Source organism: Gouania willdenowi, chromosome 5 (genome assembly GCF_900634775.1).
Source record: "Gouania willdenowi chromosome 5, fGouWil2.1, whole genome shotgun sequence".
NCBI lineage: Eukaryota > Metazoa > Chordata > Actinopteri > Blenniiformes > Gobiesocidae > Gouania > Gouania willdenowi.
In genome coordinates, this window is record NC_041048.1 from 6,792,971 (window position 1) to 6,805,801 (window position 12,831).

The 12,831-nt window shown below is 35.6% G+C and overlaps 2 protein-coding genes across 13 annotated transcripts in view; both read left to right on the forward strand.

The window, feature by feature from the left end:
* ece1 (endothelin converting enzyme 1) overlaps positions 1–2,502 on the forward strand; it is a 34,897-nt gene extending 32,395 nt beyond the window's left edge. Inside the window, exon 19 of one of the 2 annotated variants that reach the window (XM_028446423.1) lies at positions 1,731–1,907. In XM_028446423.1, coding sequence (XP_028302224.1) covers positions 1,731–1,907 — 177 coding nt within the window. Of the gene's footprint in view, positions 1–1,730 lie in introns of both variants that reach the window. The other variant, XM_028446422.1, reaches the window with a different exon arrangement.
* Positions 2,503–4,994: 2,492 nt separating this feature from the next.
* The window catches only part of eif4g3a (eukaryotic translation initiation factor 4 gamma, 3a), a 66,448-nt gene continuing 58,611 nt past the window's right edge, over positions 4,995–12,831 (forward strand). For 7 of the 11 annotated variants that reach the window (XM_028445884.1, XM_028445888.1, XM_028445890.1 and 4 more), the window contains exon 1: positions 4,995–5,643. In XM_028445884.1, the coding sequence (XP_028301685.1) occupies positions 5,480–5,643 (164 nt within the window). In that variant the 5' untranslated portion in view covers positions 4,995–5,479. Of the gene's footprint in view, positions 5,644–6,836; positions 6,884–12,831 lie in introns of those variants that run through there. The other 4 variants (XM_028445886.1, XM_028445885.1, XM_028445887.1 and 1 more) reach the window with 2 other exon arrangements.

Consider the following 12,831-nt stretch of genomic DNA (forward strand, 5'->3'; position numbering starts at 1 on the left):
CAAATTATTTTTAATAGCAGGTTTTCAGTCTTTTAAATAGTACACGAGCCTCCATAAAATGTAGACGCATTTTGCGCATGCATTAAAAGGTTCTGAAAGGATTGGGCACTGATAGCGGAGGATTGAACTCATTCATTCTTTTATTCATACATACGCTATAGTGATGCTGTCAGCTTCAGCAGGAACATACTGCAGTGAAACAATGCGCTCTCATCCCAGTGTGTGTGTGTGTGATAAATTGAGGACGACATGAATAGAAACACGTCTTTGCCTTAATAAAGTGGAACTGATCAGAGCGCTGTCCGTTTATCATCCCATGGATTAATATTCTATAATCTCACGCTTTTACGCATTAACAGTGTCAGCAGCTTCCTGCCTGTGTTCGTTTCAACCTGCTTTTTCTGCAGCAATAGTGTTGTTTTTGGTGTGAATTATAGATTTTAATTCTTCATATTTTGAAAGAATTGTTCCTAATTTGTGACATAATTGTTCTACATAGTTTCTCCGTGTTTGTGATTGGTCTGACACTGCAATCTCCACCTCTGTCACTGTAGTGTGCACATAGCCAGGCTGAAATCACCTCGCTTAAGTGAATGTATTTATATCCTGCTTCGTAGTACAGCTGTTCTGTTTGGCTAGGTGAAGCCCGCTAACAAAGAGATATCCTGGATATACTTATCCAGCTTTGTAGTACAGGCCCTATGTGTCTTCCTTTGTTTTCTGGTACGCACACTTAACACCATGTGGTAGGTGTAGTTTTGTTTGCATAGAATCACAAATTTACTTCATTAATCCCAGTTTATTCAATAAACTAAATATATAAGTTTCCATTTTCCTGTGGTTGTTGATGATTTTGTCTATTTTTCAATTGGTTTGGGATTTTTAAAAACATCATTTCTTTATTCTTTTTTGTTAATTATTCTGTAACAACCTTTTTTTTTTTCAGAGCTCCTTCTAAACTTCATTTTTTCATGTATCTCTTCCACCTTAGAGCAGTCATTCCCAATCCTTTTTTGTGTCGTGGCCCCATTTTTATATCACAGATTTCTGGTGACCCCAGAGACGTCTTTTTCTCTAAAATTTGTTTTTTTAATCATGTTTGTGATAATAAACTTCAATAAATACAGAGTAGCCAGGATTAGTGCACATTGCAAAGTGACGAGATTTGCCAGCTCAGATATTTTTATGTTGCATTTTATGTGAACTAGATTTATATTTGAGAAAGTGGAAGTATAGAATACAGTGGTTCAGGATTGTGTGTGGTGTTTTCATTTGAAAAAGATGATGCAAAATGTAAAAAATAGATTTAAAATTAAAATTTAATTCTAATCAGTTTTTTTTTTATTATTATTATTAGTAATTTAAGGTGATGGTTGAAGTTTCAGTTTATCAGTTTGTTAATTAGTTTGTTTCAGTCTAACAAAAATATTCAAACATAAATCACAATTTAAAAATATATAACAATATGCTTATGACAACATTCAAGTTACCTTTTTCCATAACACACGCCAAAGAACTGCAAGTCTTCAACAAGTACATTTGAGTTGCCTTTTTTCAAATAATGTGAAAATATAAATATATGCACATATACACGTACTTTCTTTCATACACAGTACAATATTTAACAAAGAACAAAAACGTATTTCTACTGCTTCACATAACTCTCTAAAATATGTTGTGACATTTTCTTTTTGAAGTTCCACAGCTTGATTTCCTGTTTTGTATTTCAGGTCTGGTGCTCAGTCCGCACTCCTGAGAGCTCCCACGAGGGGGTGATGACAGACCCACACAGTCCATCCAGGTTTCGAGTCATAGGGACCGTATCTAATTCACACGAATTCTCAAAGCACTTTAACTGCAAGTCAGACACTGCGATGAACCCCAAACATAAATGCGAGCTCTGGTGATGCTGCGTTACAGAAAATGAGTGAAATGGACACTCAGCCGTGGAGAGGACACGAGAGGATGGGATACACATCTGATCTTCACAACCACTGAAACTCTTACCGTTTTGCCACTTAAAGCTTTCAAGCTGCTTCGCTATGCAAACTGTGCAGGGTCTTCGTGGAGAATCACAAACACGAACTTTTCAAATTAAAGTTCAGTCTACATGTAGTTTTTGAACACTGGAAATGCAACAGATGGTCATAAATAGAGGGAATCCTTATCCTTATATTGGTCGCTGCTTGATTGATATGTGAAGGAATACATGAGCAGAACATGTTTCTATTTCTTACTGTTATTGTGCTTTGGGTGGGTTTGATCACAGACTATTTAAAGTGTGACTTGTGTTGTTTTTTTTACAGGTTGTGTTAGTTAAGATGGTTTCAACAGGCAGGAATTTTTAAGCTATGGTTACAAATTTGTTGATCTGATTTGTGAATATTTTATTCAGAATTTAACTGTGTCTGGAAGGCAACGATACACAAAAAAATTTAAAAAAAATGTTTGTGTGTGAAAGTCACAAATTATTTTGTGTAATAAAACCAACTTTTAAATTTTGAAGTTTACAGTTTTTATTGCTGCAACAGAAACCATTTTGTTGTTTGCTTTTGATTCCTGGTGCAACTACCATGAAGGGAATGGAGGTCAACTCCACCTTAAATGACGCGTTGTGTTATTGTTAAACATCTACAGTATCTGCATGTAGATTTATTTTTTTTCTCTGAGAAGACTAAACATCCAAACTATTCCATGTCTTAAATATTTAAACAATAAAAGTCAATATCTAGTTACGTTCCTGGATTTGATACCTATTGGACTTAAGAGTGGCGATCAAAACATGTCTTGGAGTGGACATAGATGAAATTCTTGCAACAGTATCATAACTAAAAGGATAAATCTCAGTAAAGATGACTTGTGATCTTATATTCTGCTACCTTTTTTTTATTATTAATTGTGTATTAAATAAGTTACAGCATATTGCAAAGCAATGTTTAGAGTGCAAACTTTATTACTTTTGTGCTTCAAAAAAAGTAGCATTTTGTACTGTATATCACAATCGTTTCTGTAAACAACACATGCAAAACCATGTCATGTCAACAAATGGCCCACGCACTTCGGTCTCAAAAAATTGTGAAATTTTTATCAATTGTTACGTGATTATTCAATAAGCACACTGTAGATTTTTAGTTTGATCAGATGAATACTTTTTGAGATATGGACAATTTAGTGAGGAGGGGTATGTGATCCTTATTTTTCTTCCATGTTCAGCTTCACATAGGAAACTGAAATTTGGTAAAGTAACACAGCTCCACCTACTCTCGCGGAATATACAAAAACATCTGCTATACATCCTGTCTGGTGGACATGTCAGCCCCTCAAAATTGGAAAAAAGTTTGTTGGGGTTTGGGTCTGGAACATGTTTGGGCCTTCAGTAAACAACTTAGCATAAGTCTCAGCTCCCTGTAATGTGATCAGATTTGAGCTATTTACACAGACTGTTCACATCACTAATGATTAGTCACATACATGCATCAGTTATTGGGTGAAAGTCTTCTGAAATCTGGAAAATATTTCTTTTAAACTTTTCATTGGTCCATAACAAACTGCATGTAGGAATAAAAGAAGACGCAAAAATCAGATTGCTGTTTTAATTTTAGTATAAAGATACTCTTTCTTGGGATATAAAACATTTTTCTGAATGTTACTTCTTCATTTTTTATTTTGGACTTTAACTTTGGCTAATTTCACCAAAATCCTTTACATGACGCCATTGTAGCTTGCCTCTGTGTCTATAATGTATTCTTTATTAGTTTTTCACTAGTAACATAAAAATATAATAACCATTGCATCAGTTGCATATATTTTTGAAAACAAATTTCTCATGTTCTACAATTTTTCTTTTCTTTTTTTTGGTGGGCATTGACGATATCTCAAAAAGTTTTTATCTAATCAAACTAAAGCTTTACAGTGTTCCCACTGAATAATCACAGAACAGTTTTTTGACACCGAAGCGCGTGTGATGTTCTGTAAGTTTGTTGAAATTACCCAGATTTTTATTGGAGTCTTATTGTTTAACTTAATTTGGATCTAATAAACTAGAAGATAAATAAAAGGATGCAATATGATGGGGATAATGAGCTTGTTTGGAAGGGGAAAAAAAATAAATAACCGCATCTGGACATACTTGGATACCTACACTGGGTATGACCTTTTCAACTCAATATAAATTTCAAATGAATAAATAAAAACAAACCATAACAATTTGCTGTGTAGTATGCCACTCGTAGGACTAAATGTTGCACGATAAATCGTCCCACCTTTAGGAGTTACTTCACTATATTCATGTTCATTTCGGTTTGTGTTTTTCCAGAGCTTGATTTTTTCTTAAATGAAAACGTTCCAAAATCTGGACTTTGGATTTATTGAGATTTGTAAATCTGAGTAATGTGCCTGGGAAAAATTGTTTATGTGTCTTCTTTGCCCTGATTATAGGCGTACTCTGAATTAAAAAGCTAATTTATCTTCAGTTATTGTATCAGGATAAGCCAGATTGTCTTGGATTTATTTTTGACTGCAAATTTGTGCATACATTTTTTTTTTCTTCTTATATTACCATTAAAACACATTGAAAACTCTTCATTTTTAGATGCAGGAGTGCAAGGAAAACAGTAGATGGCGACGATGTTTCAGCAGTTCATTATCGGTTATCTTACTGTACAGAACATAGTCGAAAAATCTTAGATTTTGTGTATCAAAACTTTTGATTCAAATTGTATGCTTTGATTTGTTGAAAGTGGAAGATAGTGTGTCTGTACTTTATAAACCTTTTATTTATTTATTTTTTTTTTAATTTTTTTTTTATATATATAAAAAATAATAATACTGATGATTGTATGTTTGTTTCTTTATGTTTATTTTATTATGTTTTGTAATATTATGTTGATGAATGTTATTATTATTAAAGTTAGTTTTATTCAGGGTTCGTGTGTATTTTGTAGCATTCTGAGCACAAAATGCTACTCTTGCTTGTGTTTGTTTGAGGGTTGGTTGATTAGCCGAGTGATTCCGTAACTGGCCGAGAGTTACCGAACCCTCTGTCCTGCCCGGACTGCTGGAAGCGGCCGCAACGCCATGTTGGCGAAGTCTCTCATCTCAGTGAGGAAAAAATGATAGAAAACACAGTTGCAGAGAAGAGACGGTGAATCGCTGAGGGAGGTCCGACAACGCGGTGAATATTTTTTTGTTTGGAAAGGTGAACCAGGCCGGTTCCGCAGAGGTTCCGGACGGACGAGGGGAGGCTAACCTCCCACCGTCCCCATGAACAGCACCGCTGATCCGAACGGTGACTTTCCATGAAAAAGAAGCCGCTTGTGTTGCTGTTAGAGCTTCGTTATCCCACTTCTGTGAAGGGATCCGCGGCCTTGCTTCGAGAATCTGCTGCGCCTGCTCCTCAATGCATGCACGCTAGTAGGCATCGTTTTCATTAGTATTTATTCAAGTGTTTTTTAATTTTTGTCGATTTTTTTTTTCGGCCATGAGTTTGCCACCGAAAGTGGTGCACAAGCCCGCCGCTGTAGCAGCCAGCGGACCTGGAAGTGGCCCTTCACCGTCGAGCCAGCTGCGGGCTACCCTGACCTCCGTGTCTCTGCCGCCGGGAGCCCCGACAGCTCCCCAGCCCGGCGCCGTCCTGCAGCCTCAGTATCCTTTGACGTGTTAACACACTAAAAAAACACAGGTAAACTTTCCCTAATGACTGGAGGGCACACTGTCGCTTACCTAGCGGGGGGAGGATGAAGGTTTGATGTGGGGGTAATAATGGTTTGGAGGGAGCTGGGAGGGGACAATTAGCTAGCTCAGTGGTGCTAGTCTATCAGCCGGTGTTGTAAACCTGTTGGTTTCCCTGCTGAATGATGACCCGCTTCCATAGTTTCCAAAAACCACGGGGCAAACACCATTTGTGTCAAACTAGGTTTTATTTTAGGGACAAAAGTATAACACATTTATTCTTGGTAATTTTTTCCAACTTTCTTGATAGGTTTACAATTAAACAATGACATTGTAATCTCTCAATTTGTTTTTATTAATCAAATTAAAGCAACGAAAACCCTAAATATAGCATAATGGATTTGTATGCTGTAAAAAGTGGTTTGATAAAAAAAATTGAATTAAAAAAAAACTAAAAATCGGATTTTATCTGATACTATAATAATTATGACACAGTATCTGCTAATTGTGATGTAGCATCTCACAATTATGAGATACTATCTATAACAACATGTTTTAATTTATTTCACTTTTTCTAGTTTTTTTTTTTTTTACCATCAGGATTTAAAAAATAATAATTATTATCATTATCATTATCGAAGCCCCAGTAAAACAAACAAAAAACTAGGAAAAGTAAAATAATACAAATTTTGTCATAATTATGAGCTATTATGAGGTACTAAGTCATAATTATGATGTACTATAGCATTGTACTTAGCATCTCATAATTATGACTAAGTATCTCATAACGTATTTAATTTTTATGACTTAAGAATTATGATCATTAATATTTGACTTTTCCTAGTTTTTCTTTTTTGTTAAACTGGCTGGAATGGGTTTCTATATTATGTTGACATATGCGAATATATCTTGTTGTTAGTTAGTCACTAACAACACGCTCTCAAATCTTAGTTTAGTTTGGGTGGAAAAATAAGCGAAAATGTTCAGATTAAATTATAAAAACCTAATCCAGTTATTTTCGTCTGCTGTAAATTACTAACAGCGACCGCCATCATCATCATCTAGCTGGGGCACCAGTAAATCCGTAACACCTGCTGTCAAAGCTAACGGTTTGCTAACTATTAAATATCGGGAATTTGAAGCCACTCCGTCCGCGGTACTCGCATGTTTGCTGAATCGTGGTTGCATGTCGACTGTGGGAACATTATTTGAGGTATGTCAGATACCGTGGAGGTTTAACTGGCCGGTAACGGGTGAGTCTTTCCTCACCCGTTACCGGCTTTGTTCAGTGCTGCCTGTTGACGGGTTTGGTGAAGGCGCGTACTACCAACAGGCTAATGGAGCTAATACAAGGGTCAATGAACGCAGCACAGGCGTAGATCAGTAGTGTCGTCCATTTCAGGGTGATGACCTGTGGCTTTACAATATAACACACAGAGATAAGCCCGGCGAGTGGAATTAACTCTGAAAAATCCTGGTCCGGGAAAAACCCGGAATTCCTCTGGAATTCCGAGTGATTTCCGAGGGTATAAATATGCATATAAACACACATTACGGGTATATTACCCCATATAAACCAAAAATTATGGAAATGGAACGTTTTACTGCTGCTAATGTATAACATATTACTGGTATATTAACCTATATTTTGAACAGGACGCACATGTGGTTGGGTATAACGTATAAATAGTGTGTGTGTGTGTGTATATATATATGTGTATGTGTGTATATATATATGTGTATGTGTATATATATATGTGTGTATGTGTATATATATATATGTGTGTGTATGTGTATATGTATGTGTATATATATGTGTGTATGTATATATATATATATATATATGTGTGTATATATATATATGTGTGTATATATATATATATATATATATATATATATGGTGTTTCAGTGTTCTGGAACACAAACAAACTCAGTAGAAATAACAACAAAGTGTCTTGGAGAGCAAAGTGTAGTGTATAGATGTAATTATCCAAATGTAACCAAAAACAGAACATCACAAATACAAGCCCAAATAAATGAAGAAAGTGTCTATTTGTACGGTTGCCATACGGACAACTTCCGGTGCTATTGGTACTGTTACCAAAGTATAGGTACGTAACACCTAACCCAAAATTGCAACAATTTTTAGGGTCGGCCGGGTTTAGTCTTAGTCACGTGACCTAAACTGAGCGCTACATACGGATAGAATGTTGATATATTGATACGGCAACCGTAGGAATAGCCACTGCCATAATGAAATACCTGAAAGAAAGGGTAATACTTCGCCAAACATGCCAAACAAAAATCAATAAGTCAGAAATAAAGTGTAACCCTTTTGCAAAATTTAACATGAACCTGAAAAACAAAACAATATTTAAACATTGGGAGTACAAGGATGGGAATATTGTGACAGCAGAACCTGGAACAAGACTGCAAAATATTGCAACTATTTTTAATCTAAATTTAGTTCTCTTCTTAGCTCGTGTCATGTTATTACACGTGGCAATAACAATTTTGAGTATGTGGAGTTCCTGGAAGTCCTGTACAACTATAATGAATCGCCCAGAATTCCACAAGTGCTGTTCATGAAATACCAGTAATTTGTTATACATTTACAAGAGTAAAATGTCTAATTTTAACTAGTTTTGGTTTATATGGGTTAAAATGCCAATAATATGTTTATATGCATATTTATACCCTCGGATTTTCGGGTTTTACCCGGACCCGAAAATTTTTCCATTTTACTTCACATTAGGATTTTAAAAGATGCTGCTTTAGAAGTGGTACTCTTTTTTTTTTTTAACTGATTATTGGAAAGAAATGTTCAAGCTGCATCTTACAAGTTGATGTAATATTCATGTTTAATTGTTTGGAATAATTTTTGATAAATATTTCATGGCCGCCAAATGTTTTTTTTTTTTTTTTAACCATGTCATGTCTGGGGTTCCGTTTATTCCAGCATTGTTTGGTAATTGGGAAGACCGTGGCCGAAGTACACAGCTGAGTTTGTTTGTCCTTCGTGTTCATTCACATACGTTCGTATGGCAGATAGTTGCGTTGACTGAAAGTGCTGTTATTCAGTTTTATTCTTGGGTCCAAATCAGATAAATGGCTGGCCCCATTATAGGATTGCTACTGTCACAGTCCTTTGATGATGGTATCAGAGATTTGACTTTGTGTGTAGGACCTGCTGACAGTCATGAAAACTGGCGCTCTGCAGAAAATCACCATGCTAGAGAAAAACGGTTCATCAGTTCTTTACTTTCTCATGTTAATATCACCACGATGGTTTGAAGCACATCACACTTAATGCTTTTAGAAAAACACAAAATCCTAAAAACAGAAGAGTGGCTTCACCTAAAGTCCACTTATTCACTGTTAAATGGAAACCCAAGCTTTGAGCCACAACATTTCAGTTGTTTTACTGGCTAAAAAAAACTGACTTGTGTTACACAGGCTTTTAAAATCACCAGATATTAGAAATCATTCTTTGATTTGAATGAATACCACTGCAAATATGTGTTGTTGTTTTTTAATGGGAGTATGCAGTATTAACTTATGTGTAGGCTTCGATCTGGACTTTGCATTCATTCTTTTTCAGGTTGCCACTCAAGGAAACTACAGTCCAGGTTTATTTTCAGTTTTGTTGAATAGAAACTTTGTATTGTTTATACTTCTGTGTTTGTACCTGTAAGTCGGAGGATAGTTTCTACCAGTATATTTTGAAATACAAATTGACAGTAATGCACTAATCAACCCAAATGACCACTTCCATATTTTGTAGATTTTCTTAATTGTTTATTGGTTATTAACATTCCCATTAGCAATGGAACATGGCCACAGCTATTCTTTTTAGGGCCCAGAACATAAAATAGTACACATGCAGTCAAATAGTACATACAGTATATTAAATAAAGTAAAACATACATCCCTACCTCACCACTCTAACTTAAAGCACAAGAAACTGAATTGTTACACAATCATGAATGATACGAAGTACGTCTTAACCCTAGAACACTATCGCTAAAATTAGTAACACCATCACTATCGCTGGGTGGTTTTTACTTGATATATCATACCCAATGAATGAGTAATTATAATAAAAATATGATATTTATTTACAGCTATTGGACTAAATAAAGATAGCATGGAAATTTCAGGACCATTTTTGCTTACTTGATTTTTTTAGATGCAGTCAGTGCATACAGTGAAGTAATAATGGGACACTATACCGGGTAAAAGTCACTCGGAACGTGTGCCTGCAGGAAAAAGTGGGTTTTGGAGTGGGAGAACATGCACACCTTCTGAAACGTCAGAAGATGTTGAAGCTACCCCCGTAACCAAATATACTTTGACAAACACAACTTCATGAAAATAATGTAAATACGTTTGCTTGGGTGAAAATCACCTGCCGATCGTGTTCTAGGTTTAAACAGATAATTGAAAACAAAAATAACCCAAACAATAAGGCTGAACAATTATAGGAAAATATCTAATTACAATTTTTCTGGTACATATTGTAATTTTGATTTGATTCACAATTTTCTTCAAATTAAGTTTCAGTGTAGTATTCACAATGTACAGTAACATTTACAAACATCATACCATTAAAACATTAAATGCCATTACAGTACTCTAATGCAATAATATAATGTTACTTTGTAAATGATGAGGAAATTAAATAAATAATAATAAAAAAGAAAACTATAATTAAACGTAAAAAAAAATAAATAATAATTTAAAATATTGTGTAATCTACAATTCAAAGGTAGATATAGGTTGTACAGACATGGATTATTTATGTCATATAAAGATGAATGAGAGCAGCATTAATGTCACCCAATTTCCCCTCAGTGATCAATTGTTTACTGAATCTGAGCAGGTTTATTGATTAAAGGGGCGGAGCACCGGAATGAGGGGTCCCGAGAAACATTTCCCCATAACAAACGTTCTTTGCATCATGATGATGGCGGTTCATTCACATTTTTGCGTTCAACAGTGGATTCTGTGATTCCGCTAACATGGAAATTATAGTGCCCTACATATTGGTTATTGTGAACTGTCCACGAGCAGCTTCTGATTGGTGGGCTTGGCGAGGTGGTAGGGAGACCACATGTATGTGTAAAATAGTTGACAGATCCTGGGTCAGTCAGGAACGCTGCAAAAAAAACGCATCTTTGGCTATTACATGATCACGTAGTCTGAAATTGCGATTTCGATCAGAAAACGATAAATCCTTCAGCCTCACCAAACAACTGCAATTAGCTTAATAAGAGCAACGAACCCATAACAAGAAAAAAATGAAAGTAGCCATCTCGTACCAAACAAACCACAAGTTCTTGTGTAGTGATGTCGCTTCAGTTGGATTAGCATTAACATCTTCACCAATATCGTACTGACCCCTGCATGAACGCCTAGCCATCATAATGTGAACCATGTTAATCATTGTCTAACAGACTAGCTTTGATAAGAAAATGTCCACAGTCTGATTGATGTGTAAATACCACAATGTACATAGTGGTACTATTAACTTATTAATGGTTAAATTGTTTGGCTATGTTTGCGTAGTTACCAGGAATACCCGTTTATTATATTGTGCATCATTGTTTCCTGAAGTAAAAACACCTTTACCTTTGTGGTTACACAGTGTTGACCCACTATCACTCTACCCTACTTTCAGCTGACTGAAGTCACCGTGGTTATGTCACCTCCTGTTTTATTTACAGCAGTGTCAGGATAGGGGTGTGGGGTGTGGGATTAAGTTGATGTCTTGGGCCTGCCAGTGGCAGAGAAACATGTGTGACTTTTGTGATCTGACGGCATCTGTAATGGCTTAGCTTTGACGATGGGACGTCTCAACCTGTTTTCCGGCCTCCCACGGTTGTTACACGTGTGAGGGGCAGTGAGTGGCTGTTTGGAGCAGGTGGTGGTGAAAGAGCTCTCCAGAGAGCACGTTAAATCTATGGTGTTGATATGATGCCACTCATAAAGTGTTGGTGGGTTGTTCTGTGTGTTTCCTTTTTATGTCCTCTTCTGACTTTCAAGGCTTTTGAAATGACTGGAACGTTTGCTTAACCTACTTTAGATAGTGTGGGTTCACAAAGGCAGAAACCTGCTCCGTTTTCTTAGTGAATATTTTGCATCGGAAGTGGAGATGCATAAGAATGACTGGAAGTCATTTATTGTATTTTTTTTTTATTTTTTTTTTTGCACTATTTTCCCAGAGTGAAGCATATAATGTCTGTACAGTTTTGGTAGCTTTTGTCATTGTGGTTTTTCTTGAAGTTATTGTTTCGATTACTATTTTTTTCCAAGGGTGCAGTTTTTTTTTAACTCAAATACCAGCAGCACTTCTTTTTTAGGGCTGTAGTTATCTAATATTGTAGTATTCTATCAATCATTCCTTAAATTCAGTAATAGGAAAAACATATGAATTTGCTTAATTACAGCTACATTTAAGATATACAACAGAAAGTAAGACTGGTCGCTTAATAATACTAACCAATGTTTTCCATTTTTAAGAACAAATTACACTTGTTTATCAAATACAGTATGTATTCTGCAAAGTAGAAAAAAGAAAATGCATGCATATTTGTGGTCAGAATACCAAGCACGTGGTGTCAACTACTGCTGGGCAGAATGACAAGAAACTCATTTCACATTATTTTTCAAAACTATATCGTTTTCACATTATCTGACTTTTTTTTTTCTAAGCACGTCTGGGTGTTTTGTAATGATTAAGAGGATAATTACTGCAATAATTGGCTTATATTGACCTATTTTATTGTTATCACGAATGAATATTATAAAATAACTATAATGTTTAATCTAGTAATAATATTGGTTTGTATGACCTCAGAAAATGATGCTGTTAAGAGGTGGAACTCTGCCTGATAAAGTTATTTTGTTAACTACAGATTGATTATTAAATGGGAATCACTGCTTTACATCCATGTTTATGTTGTTAACCTAACTTTGTAATGGCTGTTTTTAATCTCACACACACATTGACACGTCTCCCTCTGTAGATTTTCAGTCGCTGGCTTCAAACTGTCTGACCCTGCAATGCTACAACCAGTGGCTAGCCTCCATGCTAATGCTAACAGCTGAGAGCAGGTTTTTTCACACCTCGCTGTGTAGTGACTTTTAAAAATACATTTA